This window comes from Hydra viridissima, unplaced genomic scaffold (assembly GCF_058129835.1).
Source record: "Hydra viridissima isolate aposymbiotic clone 2 unplaced genomic scaffold, HvirCarnegie_v1 scaffold_6, whole genome shotgun sequence".
Lineage (NCBI taxonomy): Eukaryota > Metazoa > Cnidaria > Hydrozoa > Anthoathecata > Hydridae > Hydra > Hydra viridissima.
This window is the reverse complement of record NW_028324305.1, coordinates 11,692,224-11,709,169: the sequence shown is the minus strand read 5'-3', so window position 1 is coordinate 11,709,169 and position 16,946 is coordinate 11,692,224. Positions and strand designations below refer to the sequence as shown.

Sequence of the window (16,946 nt, the reverse complement as noted above, 5' to 3'; positions counted from 1 at the left end):
GATGGCACTTTTTTTTTTTTATAAAATTTTTTATACGCATCAATTAAAGACTGTTAATTAATAAAAACCAAAAAACTAATGGGCGCTTATTTATAACCCCCAAAAGGTAGTCTCTAAAAGTCAGGTAAATTTTCCATAAAATTCTAAAATTGACATAATAAATAAATGCATTGAATAATATAATGTTATTTATTATGAAATATCAATTAAAAAATATCAATGCTTAAAGCCTTTTAATCCCTTTAGATAAAGAACTTTTAAATCCCAATAGATAAAGTCCCCTCCCCTCTGTCCCCTCCCCTCTTTATAATACAATAATTTTTTTAATGAAAAACAAACAAAATGTTTTTAAGAAAATAAACAAAAATAATAAAATTTACAAAAAGTTAAATTTCTCAAATAATAAAATAATCTCATTGATTTCTTTTAAGTCAATACTATAAAATCTTCTGAATTCTAAATTCTGCAAGTAGAAAAATCCACATTAGTGCAAATAATATCAAATGAGACTCTTCTTATTTTTATTGAGGTAAGTGACATTGGGATAAAACTGTGGTGGTTTCGTGTCCCAGGTATTGTCGAACAAGAACGATATCTCTCTTCCAAATTGAAGATTGTAGTATGTAGTTCTATTGAAACTTTGTCAACAAAAAAAAAAGATATTCCTTTGACGTGTTGAACACACCAGCTGTACATTTTGCTTGGTGTGTCAATAGGATCGTTTTGTGATTGTAGACTGGCTCGTGCAACAAGACGTTTCACTGTTCCACCAACACCATCACAAGGGCTTTTACCATGCGATGTTGCAAAAAAGTGCCACTCTGCAGTCATGTCAAAATCGTGTTTATGGTAGCATAAGTTGATAAGATTTTTGTAATTTTTATATTGTGATGCAGCTCCATCACTAAAATAGATAATGTGTTCAAATGTTTGTAATTGTTTAAGTTTATCAATAACATTACCGATAAAGCAATGAACAGCATCTGTTCCATGTTTCAGATGATCTGATATAACACAATAACTTTGACTATCAAGTTTTCCATCTTTTATAAAATACGCAACAAAGGGGTGCACAGTTGCTTGGCTGTTATTCCAGTGAAAACCTTGCACTGCATCCTGTATTAGAAAACTATAGTTTTCTGCAAAGTCAAGAAGAACCAAAGCTTGATTTTCTTTTAAATTAGTTTTCAAATGTTGGTAGTAAGTGGCTTGACTTTTTGATATAAAATGATGCACTCGTAAACTATCTAACTGTTCATAAACCATTTCAATAAATTCATCTAAAGGTAGAGTTGCTGGTACTAAAGTACATTGGTAATTTGATTTTTGCCATTGATAAAAGTTAACTTCACTAATTTCTTTTTCTGTAAACAAAGTGTCAATGTAGTCTAACAAAACCTTTTTAGCAGGACATTTATCGCAGCTATGCAGCATACAATCTCTATTTTCAATGCTACAAACCATTAATTTTAATAAGATTTTGTAATCAGAAATTCCAGGAATTTTCTGTACAAGGAGCTTTACATTTTGATGGTACTGGCAAACACAAACTGCATGCAGACCAGAAGCACCACCCACAGGAATGCACCACTTGGGCCTTAGCTCACAAAATTTTGAAAATCCAACTTTAAGATAATTATATTTCTTTTTAAACTCAATATGTAGCTCTTTCATATTGACTAGTAGAAGGCGCTTTTGGATATGTTGCTTTTTACTATCTACTTTAACTGAAACAAACTCTTTTTTTCCTGGACAAACCCTTGAATATTCATCGCATTCGTAGAAATGAACAACCTCTGTAATTACATCTTCGCTTAGTTTTCTACCCGATTTTGGAGAAGGTTTTGATAGTATTCCACTTTTTTTACTTAATTTTCTGGCTTGTACTACAGATCTTTTTGAAGTAAAAAAAAACTTCTGAGTTTTCTCTATTGACCAACTGTCTGGAGTGAGTGTAAGAAGTGTGATTTTTTCAGAATTTGACAATGTTTTTTCAAATTTTGACTTAATTTTAGTCATAATATTGTCTAAATCTGTGTTTGTTTTTTTCAAACATTTTTTTGAGGGTGATTCAATTTCACAAAGTGCAGCTATTTCTATACCTAGCACATTGGCAACAGCCTTTTGTGTATGAGCTCTTATGCTATCAATTTTACGCTTTCCATATGCAACTCTATCTTTTTTTGAAACAAGTTTTAGAGGTGAGCATCCAAAACTTGCAATACTTGAATTAAGATCTTCTTTTAATGTATGGTTGTCAACATAAATTTCTTTTTCTTGGAGTTCATTTTCTTTTGTATTATGTTTGCAATTCAGAACTTTTCTGCAACTAGTGCAAATTTTTTGACCAGGTATTAAACCAAAATCTTTGGCATATGAAAGACTGATAACTCTAAGAGAATCTAAAAAATAACGGAAATAATTATTAAATATTTTTTTTTAAATTTATTTAGTGTTATTAAGGTATTTTTATTAAATTAAGATATTAAATATTGAAACTTACTTTTCACATTTTTTGCGTGCTTGTTCAACGGATTACAACAATACCTGCGATGTTCATTCTCATACCTCGACAAGTAAACTTTCTCGTGATAGCTACAAATAAAATCTATGGGATTTATTTTGCTTCTCAAAGAAATAAGCTCTTGGTTTAGTTTAGACAGTTCTTGGTAGCGTTTACTTTTATTAGATAGATAGCACTGTTCATTTAATGCTTTACCAATACAGCAAGTAGAAAGCTCAGGCATATTACTTATTATTAATTAGTTCTAAAATACAACAATTTATTTGGTTTTATTAGTACTTTTTAGATTGACATACTAGTAATATAGAATTAAATGAAACAATAACTAAACTTTTAAAAAGTAATAATTTTTTATGGAAAATTTACCTGACTTTTAGAGACTACCTTTTGGGGGTTATAAATAAGTGCCCATTAATTTTTTTGGTTTTTATTAATTAACAGTCTTTAATTGATGCGTATAAAAAATTTTATAAAAAAAAAAAAGTGCCATCTTAGGTAACAGATGCTTTGCATCACAGATCAATTTTACGAAAATCTCGAACTGACTCATTTTGGAGACCTATAACTTTTGAATGCAGCTCTTTAACCAACTGATTTTTTTAAGAATGTTTATCCACCACATGTAGATCAGCAGGCAATTTGATTTGTATTAACTTTGTAACTAGTTTTTAAGATTAAGGTCTTTAAAATCACAAAAAAACTTATTCTTAAAACAAAAAAATCAACTTTAGCCCGCCATTATGGAAAAAGTTAAGATGCCAGAAATAATATTTTTTTCTTTTTTCAAAGTATCCACAGCACACTTGCTATCTTATAATAATTGAAGTATAAAACTAACTTTTTCAAAAGTTATTGGCTGTTAAAAATGATGAAAAAACCCTTTTTTCTTGTAGAGTGAAATTTTATGCAAAATAGCCCACTACTTAAATAGCGTTTTCTCAAGAACCATATTAGATATTGATCTAAAATTTTCAAAACATGCTTTTAACATATATATGTACAAAATCAAAAAATTTCAATAAAATCTGAGATGGTCCATAAGGGACCTTTGCACCACTTGGCATGGAATGATCCAATATCTAAGCTTTATGTGAAGCACAAGCTCGTAACTTAATAAGGCTTAATTGATATTCAAAAACACTTTTTAATATCGTGTATATAAAAAAAAAACGTTAAATATTTTACATCAAATATAATTGATGAGAAATGTGACAGTAACATATAAAATAGAGAAAATAAATATACCAAAAGTATGAGCTTACCTTCTTTTTCAATACCCATTATGATTTTTAAAATTTGTCACTAACCAGAAACTCAAAAAACGATTTGTAATAATGCTCGTCAACAGGAACGTTGAAAAACAATTGAATTCATTACATGGCCATCTATAATAACAGGCCTTGACATCGCGCAAGAGGCCGCAAAAACTGAAGGCCGATTAAAAATTTTGTTACTTAAATCGATACACGTTTTATAAAGGCAAATTAATGTTAGAGTGGTTGTTTTCTCATATAAATTTCTAACAAAAATAAAATTATTAGAGAAAAAATAACAGCAGTTCAAAAATCGATATATTTTACGGTATTTCGCGTTGCCAGAATAATAACAATGTTATAATTAACACAATTTGAAGACTAAAAACATAAACAAAAATAAAACCCGTTGGTAATTATTTTCTTTAAATACAATTCTGTAATTAACAAAAAGTATGGATAACTAAAAACTTAAATATAACGATGAAAATGATCAACAAAAAATCCATCCAACAAAAACAATCTTTTTATGTGTGTTGTGTGTGTGTGTGTGTGTGTGTGTGTGTGTGTGTGTGTGTGTGTGTGTGTGTGTGTGTGTGTGTGTGTGTGTGTGTATATACATATATAAGCTTTAAAAAAAAAGAAGATAAAAAGTGTAACAAAAAAATTTTAAAAATTTAAAACTAAAAATTCACAAAAATTACGATAACTTCAGTATTTTCATCCTTGACTCTCTGTTACTACTAGGAGTGGTGATAAGTGCATGATTCTTTAGCAAAATATTGGAATATACTCTGCATTGCTTTTTTGTTATTTTAAGTCCATACTTAGCTGCTATAAACTGAAACTGAGTAATACAAAAAGTCCTGCAAAAAGGCCCAGTGGCACCTTGAAAAAATAGAAAGCAAAATAATGACCATTGGACAAGAGTATCAGTAGGGATTTGAAGTCCACCCCTGTTTAGACTATTCAGATAATTTCCATATTTGTAATAATAATTTGTTGTATCATCATAAATTTTTATTTCACTTTTTTGCACATAGCCAGCCATGTAAACTATAGCTATTAATGTTGACTGATTAACTGAGCTTTCAAGATTATGCAAATTATCCAGCAATTCTTTTTCATCAGTAGAAGTATCTCTGCAACATATGTCACAAGTATGACCATCAATGCCATCTACAACAATATCTAGTTTTAAAGACAATTTGGTATGTTGAATATGTATTTTTTCAATTACAGATTTAGCATTTACAAAATAGGTCCCTCCTGATCCCTGTCGAAGCTTAGAAAAAGCTTTTTCAATTGGATCTGTTGAAAACCAACCTAACAAAACATATTTGGCTCCATTACTTAACAACGTTTTCACTAAATCAATTAAGCCATAGCATGTATGTGCAATTGCTATACTGGTATCTTGTGAAAGCTGTTTGACTCGTTTACCAGAAGGCTTCATAAAATTTGACAGTTCAGCAGTTTCATGTAGTATTTGTAACTGTGGATCATCAACTGAGTGGATTTCACCACACAATTCATTTCTAAAGCGAATGCTAGCACCAGGTACTTTGACATTGACAACACTCCAAAAAGAAATAACTTTTTCTATAAATATGGCAGTACTTTCAAAAGCTTTATTTTCAATGTCTGGGTGTGTTCTAAAAGCAGCAACTGTTTCTTCACAAAAAACACACAAACACAACTTTACAGACTGTCTCTCTATTGGTTTTGGATAAACTGATTTAGCTGTAAGTCTAGAAAGTTTAAAAAGACTATTGCACTCAGCTTTATATAACATTTCTAAATCACTCCACTTAGCCAAGAAAAGTGCTCCATTATGCAAAAATTGAAGCTGACCAGTCTTTTCTGTTAACCAATTGTTTCGTATAGATTTTAAAAGATGCACATAATCATATAATAAAAATGTACCTGATGTTGATAACCATGTTTTACTTTCAACTGTTTTAAATGTTTTAAAAAATCGCTGATTTATTCGGTTACCATCAGTTATTATTGCTAATGCCCTACCATTATCAATATTATTTATTGTATCAACAATTGGTTGACATTGTGCAAATTGAAATTCAGCTGAAAGAGTTGCAACAGGTTGAGCTCTACATATAAATTCTGGACCTCCAAAAAGACATTTTATCATAAATGATAAAATTGTTGTAGCCAACTTTTCAGGGTGATTTACTGCATGACCAAACAAAGTACCTCTTTGATAAAGAAGTGAAGCTTTAACATATACTTCATCAATTAAAAGAATACAAGTTCTTTTCATTGGATCTGTATTCATAAGAATACTGTTTATGAAGTTTAAGTCATCCATTGAGCTAATTTTTGAGGTCAGCCGTGTTAGAGTTCGAATACTTGGCAACTTGTAGTCAATGCACAAACGGTCATACAAACTTCGTCGCATTGCAAAATATTCATATGCCCTACATATAATATCTGGGGTATATAAAATTTCACCTACATTAACCTTTCTCATGGCACTAAGGTGCTCAAATAGAACATTAGACTGGTGAGAACTTTCTTTAGACTTTAAAAATCTAATTGCTTCAAATAAAGCAGATTTTGTTTTTATTAATGTTAACCTGTTTGTAGTTAAAGATGAAATATTACAAGTGGTGCCATTGTGATAAGCAACAAACGAAAAATCATCAAAAATTTCCATAAGAAATAAAGGAACACCAAGTTTGAAAATTTTTGACTGTATGTGTAAACTTTTTTCATTGAGCTGAAAAACAATACAATCATTGCTATTAATGAACATAGATTGAATATCATCAAATACAAGTGTATCATCTTTTAGAAAGACATTTAACTCATCTGGTAAAACATTTCGAAATCCGCTTGCTGCCATGGTTTTTCGTGCTTTGTTTGGTGGTGTTGGTAAACAACTTGATGGTATTTTTTTAAAGATAGATGGTGAGTTTAACGGTCGTTGTTTTCCATATTTAGTTACAAAAGGTGCATCATCTGGCCAATGCAGTCGACATACTGCTGTGTAGTCAGTGACAATAAAATTTGCTCTTGGGATTGCATCACTCCATCTTTTCCTTTCCTCTGGATCCTTTGGAAACTTATAAATCGAGATTTTCGTTTCAGTTGAGTGATAGTTCGACTTGCAGAGCGGTACACAACATTTTAAAGGCATTTTTTAAACTGGTAAAATAACTTATTAATTCGACAATATTAATACAACCTTATAAACTGTTTGTTATTACAGTTTACAGTTAGCTGTTACGTCCTAAAGTTGCTTTATATAACTTATTAACCAATAGAATTTCATAAATTACAAAAAAAAGGCGCAATGCAGACTTCGCTTAAAGTAAAAAATCAAAATGTAAAAGGAGTATTATAAATCGGCCTTCAGTCAAACAACTTTTTTGCGTGATGTCAAGGCCTGTTATTATAGAAGGCCATGATTCATTACCACAATTTCTCGATTTTTAAAGCTGCCCCAATAAGGTGGGAGGGAGATGGGTAACCGAAATGACCATTTAGGGATGTAAACTTTATTAAGCTTTAACAATGCACCAATAAAAACAGATTTTGACAAAGTTTTGAAAATCGACTTTTGATCAACTTTTTCGTATAAATACTCCACCGTGCGCTGCTTTTAGAAGTTGTTGAAATATTGTTTGAACTCATTGATTTTGGTTTCCTGTAATTTAGTATATTTTACATTGATTTGGCTTACAATAGTTTTTTTTATCTCGTATTTTGCTATAAAAACTAACCTGGCCAGTATGGGGATCGAACCCACGACATTCGCGTTATTAGCACGACGCTCTAACCAACTGAGCTAACCGGCCTACAAACAAATGTGTACCTTGGTTTAATTTGTTCTTATTAAAAAAAAAAGATGTGGTTTACCTAGAGACCGCCGATTCGTTACTGTTTATCGGTTTGCGGATTGTGCACCGAATTATCTATGCTAAACGGTTCAAACTACTTACGGATTGATTTGATCCGAAAATAATTTATCGGAAAATAATTCGTTAAAGTTTTTTCGGATTATTTTTTCGGATTGCAATCCGATTCGATACTTTCGAATCGGATTGCAATTCGAAAAATTTTTTTCGAATTGGAATCCGAACCGATATTATTTTTACGGATTTATACGGATTCAGAATAAAAAAAGCTTTCGAATTAAAATTCATTTTTATTTATTTATAATATTCAAATATACAATGAAACGAAATGATTTCCTTGTTAAGAAATAAAAAAAAGTCAAAATCACACTGAAAGTTAATCATTTTCCAAATTCATTTCCTGGCCACACAATGTCTTGAATTTTACTGAGTTGCTTAGTGTTTTCTTTCATATATACCAACATCTCAACCTTTGAGATTGAAAGATTGGTTCTTCTAGAGCTGTATATATTCCCTGCTGTTGAGAAAACTCTTTCAGATGTTGATGATGCAGCACGTATACAGAGGTTTTTTCTGGCCAGCCTTGACATTATTGGGTAAATATACTGGTTTTGTTTCCAGAATTCCAGTACATTTGTATTTGCTGGAACTGGTTTTGAATTCAAATACCCCTCAATTTCAGTAGAAATGGCTTTCTTGGTGCTTGTTTCACCTCCAGGATTAATGCAACCTGCACCAAACACTTTCTTCCTCAGTTGTTCAGTGAAATCAAAGTCGTCATCATCTTCATCATCCAACATTGAAGGGGAAGGAGTGCTTTGGCTAGCCAAAATTTCTTTTTTTGACAGTTCTTCCATAGCTTTTTTTACTGCAGTTTTGACTACTTCAAATTTTTCCCCCTCATCCACAAAGCACATGCCCTTGCTGTTAGGATCTAAAAAATGAGCTATAGAGAATTCAATATTCATCAACTCCCCTTCGAATCTTTTGTTTAAATCTTCATTGAAGTAGTGAGCAAGCTCTGATGACACCTCGGTTTTTGGCTTGATCATCTCCCTTGCTAATCTTCCTCTGATGTTGTATACGCAATTAATAACGGAACAGATGCTAACATTCTTTTCACTGCTGCATTTCTCAGAGAATTCTGAAAAGCCTCTCAGAAGCCGGATGACAGATTGAATAGATTCCACTTCATCATCTGTTGGTAAAAGATCTGTCAACTTACAACCTCCAGAAACAGTAGGGTTCGGATTCTTTAAAGAATGCATCGCCGGAAGAAGATCCACCACAGACTCCATTTGATGGAGGTCAGAGTTCCATCTTGTGGGGCATCTCTGTACTAACTTCGTTCTGGAGTTTTTTAAGGCTTTGGCAGCATTAACTAAAGTCATAGCTTTTTGAGAGGACTGGTTGAAGTGACCTACTAATTTTGTTATTTTGTGGTTGAGAATTGACCATTTTGGACATCTTTTATCATCGACAGCACCACTGACAACTAGATTTAGACGGTAGTCGACACACCAAATTGCACTTTGAACCCCAATTGATTTCCTAACACCTGCTTAGACATTAGCTGCACCGTCGACTGTTATCCAGGTTTTGACTCCAAAATCAAGTTCCAGTTTGTTGATAGATTCATTGAGCTTCTTGGCAATATTGTCGGCAGTATGTTGTTCGGGGAAGTAGGACATTTCTACCAAGAAGCGCTTTAATTGGAACTTTGAATCTATATAGTGGAGTGTAAGGCTCATGAAAGACAAATTGGTGTGATCAGTGGTCCACACGTCGGATGTAAAGGCCACTCCATCAAGATTTGACTTGTCTGAATTGAAAATGTTTTTTACTTGTTCCTTGATGAATTTAAAAAGGAGAGGAATGTATTTTGTAGATATATTCTTTGCTGTAATGGCTCTGAATTGACCGTTGGTTGCAGTTCTCATCATCCGGGTGAATGCGTCAGTTTCTACAATAGAAAATGGTTGAGTGTCCTCAATCACCCATTTTGTAATGTCAACAACAGTTCTTATTTGATTGATGTCAGTAACTTCCCATTCAGGTTTGGTAGCCTGTTTTCTGCCTTGCAATGTCTGTGTGTTGGAAGTGCCACAAGTTCCACTTGGTCCAGGCTGTGGCGATACTGGTGTATCTTTTTGTGTCTGTGGACATCTCCTCTTTTTTCCTCTTTCTTGTGTTTGTTCAAAATCTGAGTCTTCAGAGGCAAGCTCATCAAAAATGTCTGGTATTGTTGATTTTTGCTTGTCTTTCCTTTCTAATTGTTTATATAAATTCAAGTGGACTCTTTTCAAATGGTTCCTTAAAGGACTTGTGGTGCTTTTATTGATTAAGTATATTTTGCCACAGGCCTTGCATTTTGCCTTGTTTTCCTCCACATTGTTGAAGAATTCCCAAATATTAGACAGCTTAGGCATCTGAAAAGAAAAAAAAAGTGAAATGAAAAAAAAAAAAAAAGAAACGAATCGGATTGAGTTTGCCATATCGGATCGGACGAATATTTCGGATTATTTATTGAATTTAAAATCCACAAAAACGGATCAGATTGTTAATAAGGATTACTTTTCGGATTAAAAATTCGAAAACACGGATCAAATCACATTTTCGATTTACTGACTTTTTATTGAAATATTTGCCTCAATATTTCCTTAATATTTGCCTTAATAAAACGTGATAGTTTTTGATGCATACAAACAGTTTCCGAAAAAGAACTAATTATTTATTAAGTTATTTGAAAATTTTCCTTAATATTCGTCTTAACAATAAATGATATTTTAGAGGCATGCATAAAGTTTTCAATAAAAGAACTAATTATTTGCCTTAATTATTGAAATGAGCGTAACAATTTTTCAAACTAGTTTTTATCTCTATTTCTATTTTTATTTCTGTTAATATTTAAGTAGAAGAAATATTACAATATAAATTTTATCGGACCAATCCACTAATTGAAGCAATCCGCAAAGCGAAATAATTCGCAAAGGAATTCGATCCACAAAAAAAAAAAAAAAAACCCGCAAAAATTCAGTTTGAAATATTCTTAACTTTTAAATCAAATTAATATAATAATGGCTTACCGTAATAAATGTAGGTGAAGAATAGTAGACTTGATCTGTTGAACGAATTGTTGTATGTTAAGATTTCCAAATAGAACTGATTGAAAATAAAAAAGAAATCCACTATTTATAGGACGCGCACATAATAAAAACGTAATTTTTTTGGACCACACCATTTAATGGTGACGCGAACGGAACGCGATTCGTATAATTCGCTAAACGAATTAAAGTTAAATTGATTTGTAAAAATTTTTCGGATTGATAATCCGAACAGCGAAGTGAATCCGCAAAAAAAAAATTCGCTAGTGGTTCGTAAATTAGTTTTCGGATTATTAATCCGAAAAATTTTTACGAACTGACTATTTTAATCCGCAAAATAAGTCGGATTGGCTTTTTGCGGATTTTACGAACCGAATCGGCGGTGCCATGGTTTACCTTTTTAAAAAGGTAAAACAATCCACTCTCTGAATGTAAAAGAAAATTGAGTCCCCATTCAGGCTAAAAAAACTATTGATTAAATTTCCATTAAATTAGTTACATAGGCATGAACATTAGAATTAGGGGTTGATTTTTTTAATTAGTTATTTTGCAAGAGAAATCACTTGCAAAAGAAAGTGTTCAATAAGTGTATTAAGTTTGAGGAGTAATTTTATATATATATATATATATATATATATATATATATTTATATATATATATATATATATATATATATATATATATATATATATATATATATATATATATATATATATATATATACATATATATATATATATATATATATATATATATATATATATATATATATACACACATTGAAAAGTTGAAATGAAACAAGAAAACAATATCTTTAAACAAATAAGAAAATATTTTATTATCAGAACATCTCTATAAAGTGTTCCAAGTACAAAAAAAATTTGTATAAAATGAATATTTAAAAATGCATGTGGCTAGAGCAACACACAATGAGCTAAAATTATAAATTATTTCTGGAACTCTTGTAGCTCCTTTAAAGAAGATTTATGTGGCGAAATTTTTTGATGCTAAATATCAATTTTAATCAGGTAAAAATATTTTTAACTTACTGTTTGAATATTACAGCTAAAAGTTATCATTCAAAAGAGAAGCATTTCAATTATTTCTTGATTAAAAGAAGGTGGGAGGTTGTCTTTTAATGTGTGTTTAAATATACTTATTTGTGATGAGAAACTAAAAATAAAAGTTTAGTTTCGGTTGCTCAGAGAGTAAATTTAACTAAAAGTTTGATTTAGAAAATAAACTGGTTTTAGAAGATTTTTTAGAAGATTTTCCTAAGATTCACTCAAAGTTAAAAAAAGAAAACTGATAGGTATGAGTAGCAATCGTGTCTTTTTTTTTAAATATACAAAGACACAGCATACCTAACGTTTCTTCATTTGAGTTAAAATAATTTCTTTCTTTATTTGGTAAACTTAAAAAATAAAATCAATTAATCAATTTCCGTTTATTGTCTACAAATCATAAGAAAAAAAAATCATTTTTAACAGAAGTATTATTACAATTATTGAAAAGTTTACAAAAATACAACGAAAACTTGTGATATAGCATATCAAAAAAAATAAATAGTACAATGTAATAGTCAACATCAAAACCTTAAAGCTAGCTTTAATATTTTGCTGAGTAGCCTTTATTCTTTGTTACTTTATCATATCTTAATGGCATACTGCTAATAAGGCTTTTACATCGTTCAACAATAGTAGCATTCCAGGCCTTTTGAATTCTTTATCGGGTTTAGATTGGGACTTTAGGTTGGACATATTCTAAAATATCAGTTTTATTTTCCTTAAGCCCAGACTTTTACAGATTAAACTGTAAGCTTTGGTGTCGTGCATTTAAATCTAAGTAGCAGGTAAGTTGACTTCAGCTCCATTAAGTTTAGTAATACATCTTTTTATTTGTATTGATCTTTTTATTTGCATTGGCCAGTGGACCAATACCAAGTCAGGAAATAGCTCCCTAAACCTTATTATTGTCCCTATTGAATTTCACCATCTTGTAGAGTATGTTACAGTTTCGTTTTCTTACTTAATAGGACGCCAAACTTATAGTTTACCATCAGACTGGAGGCGATTAAAGTTGGATTTATCAGCCAATAAAAGGTTTTTCCAAAAGGAAACATTTTTATATGGGAACATTTTTACAAACCTTAATCAATTTAATGGGTTTCGTTTTAAAATAACGGGTTTCTTCATTTCTATTCAGCCTCGAAGGCCAGCTTCTTATTAACAACAATGATTGGTTAGGGTTGACACAATTATTTAATAGTATTCTTCAATTTTCTTCTTTATTTCATTAAGAATTTAAAAAATCTTTTTTAGACATCCTAAAGATTTGGCTTGGCAATTTTTCATCAGTGATATTGTTTTTTTTAATATGTTTACGACAGCTTTGAACCAATTTTCTAAAACATCATACATGACGCGAAATTTGAGAAATGTTAAGTCCATTCAATAACAGATCAATTTTTATTTCGTCCCATGTTCATTACAACAAGAAAATTAGATGAACATTTTAAATAATATTTAAAATGCCTAGTTCCAGTTCTCACTTATGAAATTTATTGAAAACTCCAATTTTTAATAATAAATGGGATTCTCCATTAGCATGTGCTATTTAATTGAACACGTCCACACAACGAGTTTTGACAATAAAATTTTTATTTTAAACAAGTTTTTCAACAAGAGTTTCATAATATTGTATCAAACTGTTACCCGAATAAAGGTGGATTTCCAAAGTAAACGAGTGTCAGAGTTTTTGCACTTTGACTTTAAGAAAAAAGAGTTCAGACTGTCCAGCTGTCGTGACTATTAACTGGAAATCTACTGTCATAGTGACAAATTAGGACACACGTCATCATCACACGTCATCATCACACGTCATCATCACACGTCATCATCACACGTCATCATCACACGTTATCATCATCATCATCATCATCATCATCATCATCATCATCATCATCATCATCATCATCATCATCATCATCATCATCATCATCATCATCATCATACCGAGTACAAAACTATGTAATTTTTTTGTTTGCTTATATATTGGAAAAATAGTTCTGCTGAAATACAAAAAAACTTTATTTAAAATCACACAACCTCTATCGTTTTGTTATCAAATGCATCAAATACAATTTTAACTAAGACAACAACAAAATATTTTGTAATTCTTGAAGATTAGATGCTCAAAGGTTTTTTCACTGAGGTGTGATGGAAAAGGTTTTCAGAAAAAAAAATTGATCTTTACAGTAGATCCCCACGGAAGCTTCTATTTTTTGACAAATCGAATCAAAACTGAAATTAGCACTAACGACATTGTAATTCAAGCAACGCACATTGCACCAGGATTGACAAAGGCACCAGCTTTGACACAATTCGCCAGGATTAGCAAAATTAATGGAATGAGTCAAGTATTGTTTTTAAAAAGTCACTGAAGAGGTAGTACAGCAGCTTGCAAGCTCAAATAAAAGAAGTTTGAAGTTTGTCTTTAAGAATTAACAGAAAAGGATTGATTTACAATATTGAATGTACTTTAGTCGAGCAAAACAAAATAAACTTGATACTTTTTTAAAAATAAATTATACTTCCTTATTGAAGTTTTATTATAATTCCATTTTTGAGGAAACACCCGTTAGTTGATAAAAATTGGTAATGACCAATTAAATGCTTGAAAAAGTTATTAATTTTGTCAAAAGTATGGCAACCCTGGGTTACCATACTTTGGACAAAATTATCATTAACCCTGGGTTACCATACTTTAGTATTAGTATTAGCATTAGTAAATGCTGTAACTGGTGTGAGCTAGTGAGTGTGCTATCAACACACTATGACAGCCGATTCGCTTAATTGCTGCTCATCCAGTTACTGACCCTTGTAGCACACCACTGGTAATTTCTTCCCAAGAGGATACATTTTCGCCTATCACAACTCTTTGTTTTCTTTCTTTTAAGAATGCTTCAATCCATTGTATTGCCAGACCAGATATTCCATAAGCTGTAAGTTTAAGCAACAATCATTTATGTGGTACTGTGTCAAATGCCCTGGCGAAATCCCAAAAAAATAACATCAACAGGTTTACCATTCTCTAAGGCGGTTGAAATAAAATCAAGTGTTTCAAGTAGATTCGTTTAGCATGATTTATTTTTAACAAAACCGCGCTGTTGCTTGCTTATTAGTTTGAACTTATATAGAAAAGTTTCAAGTTTACATCTTATCATACCTTCCATTATTTTACATGCAATTGAGGTGAGTGATACCGGTCGGTAGTTTCCCGCTAAGGTTTTTTCGTCTTTTTTGTACAGAGGAGTGATATTTGCTGATCTAAATTGCACTGGCAGTTTGCTGGTTTTAAACGATTATTTAAAAATATAATGTAAGGAGGGAAGATGAAGAAAATTGTAAACATTATCTTTAAGTTTTACCCGACTCAACACGCTACAATCGAACGAGGAAAAGAGTGAGTCAACCCAAAAAACACCAGGTGGACACACATGTCTAATAATAACATGAAAAATGAATAAGTCACACCATAAATGATTAAAACTGTTTCGCAAACACGAATTGTAACACAATGATATGATTTTAATTAGTAAAGTTCTAGAAAGTTCTGTAGCCACTCTGATATAAAGACTAATAAAAAGAAAAACCAGTAAAACTTGTTTTAAAGAATACCATGACTCAGAAGTTGAAACTAAAGTACTGAACGAACTTGAAGAAAAAAAAGAAATCTATTGTCTGGACGAGAATTCAAAATAACACCTGCGGACAGATAGAAAAGGAGCGGTTGAGAAAATCTTTTAGATTTTTATTGAGATTTTTTTTGGGATTTTTTTTGACATTTTTGAAGGAGAGATTTTGATAGATTTTCTTGAGACCTCTCTTTAGAGAGATGTTTTCGGAAAATTTTGATGAAATGTTTTAAAGAGAGTTTTAAAAAGGATTTTAAGAAAAAGAAAAAGTTTTAAGAGATTTTAAGAGATTATATGAGAAAAGAATTTAAAAGTTTTAAGAGATTTTTAAAAGAGGATTTTATGAGAAAAGGATTTTTGAAGATTTAAAGAGAATTTAATGAAAAGAATTTATGAACAATTTAAAGAGGAACTTATGAGAAGGATTTGGTAAGGAAATGTATTTGAGTAGTTTTCAATTTGCGTTATTATAAGTATTAATGTATTGTTATATGTATGAGTTAATATTAAGAGAATATATATATATTGATGAGAAATAATTGAGAATATTGATTAAGAAAAATAAGTAAGAGAAGAAAAATCAGTCGTAAGTATTTTTTATTTTTGTTTGCACTTTGAGTAAGGCAACACTATTATTTTTAGTAATTTGATTATTGCTTTATGCGTTAAAAGTTATTATTAAAAAAAAAGTCTGATGCCCCTATCGCGCTTTTACCACATCTGCGTTACACACTGACAGTCCTACCTCACATTCTATCACTCTCTATATTTGCGCTACCATTACACTTACATAGAACCACCACAGTCACATTTTATATCATCACATCAATAATATAAAAATTAATAAAAAAATCCGCCGCCCTCACAATAAGTAAGTGGATTGGCAAAGACTGATGCACAATTCTTTAAAATAGCTGAATGTAAATTATCAACACCACTTGATTTGTTATCTTTTAGGTTTTTTTAATCTTAGATAGACATCTTCATATGTAAAATCTTCAAATGTCATAATGAATGTTTTAGTAGTTCTTAAATCAAAAGAAGGCAGTGGACCATCATCTTAATTCACAAATGCAGCTTGAAAATTTTTGTTTAAGATATCAGCAATGTCTTTTGAACTTTGAGTGGTTTTACCATTTGCTCCCTTTAATGTTTTTCTAGTATCTTTGACTACTAGTTGATTGTTCATGTAGCTGTAGAGAAGCTTTGGATTCTTGGTGGCTCTTTTTACCAGATTAAGCTCAAAGTTTTGTCTCACTTTCTTAATCTCATCTACGACATTTTTGCAAATCAATTTGTATTTAGATTTCAAAACAGGGTTGTTCCATTTACATGAGCAATTTTTATATCTTAAATTTTGTTTGCTTCTAATAAGAAACTTTAACTTAGCATTAACCCATGCTGGTCTAATTTTTAAAGAGTTTAAAGTCTTTTTAATTGGAGTGAAATGGTAACATGCTACCTCAGTATAAAAAATCAGTTCATCAA

At 30.9% G+C, this 16,946-nt stretch overlaps 1 protein-coding gene, 1 non-coding gene and 1 pseudogene across 3 annotated transcripts; all 3 read right to left on the bottom strand.

Annotated features, from left to right (window-relative positions):
• Positions 1–499: 499 nt before the first annotated feature.
• LOC149887045 (uncharacterized) lies at positions 500–3,950 on the bottom strand (annotated as a pseudogene). Its single transcript, XR_016453719.1, has 2 exons — positions 2,504–3,950; positions 500–2,402 (listed from the first exon to the last, which is right to left on the bottom strand). The product of XR_016453719.1 is annotated as an uncharacterized LOC149887045 (transcript).
• A 135-nt stretch (positions 3,951–4,085) lies between these two features.
• Positions 4,086–7,197, bottom strand: LOC149887044 (uncharacterized). The gene has a single exon (XM_090091626.1). It carries the CDS (start codon positions 6,935–6,937, stop codon positions 4,478–4,480), a length of 2,460 nt encoding a protein of 819 aa, XP_089947752.1. The 5' UTR covers positions 6,938–7,197; the 3' UTR covers positions 4,086–4,477.
• Positions 7,198–7,524: 327 nt separating this feature from the next.
• On the bottom strand, positions 7,525–7,598 carry Trnai-aau (transfer RNA isoleucine (anticodon AAU)). The gene has a single exon. It is a non-coding gene; the product is annotated as a tRNA-Ile (tRNA).
• Between the last annotated feature and the right edge of the window lie 9,348 nt (positions 7,599–16,946).

What these genes read in the sequence shown, in the direction of transcription:
- LOC149887044 (XM_090091626.1), bottom strand. Translation starts at nt 6,937, where the DNA reads ATGCCTTTAAAATGTTGTGTACCGCTCTGCAAGTCGAACTATCACTCA.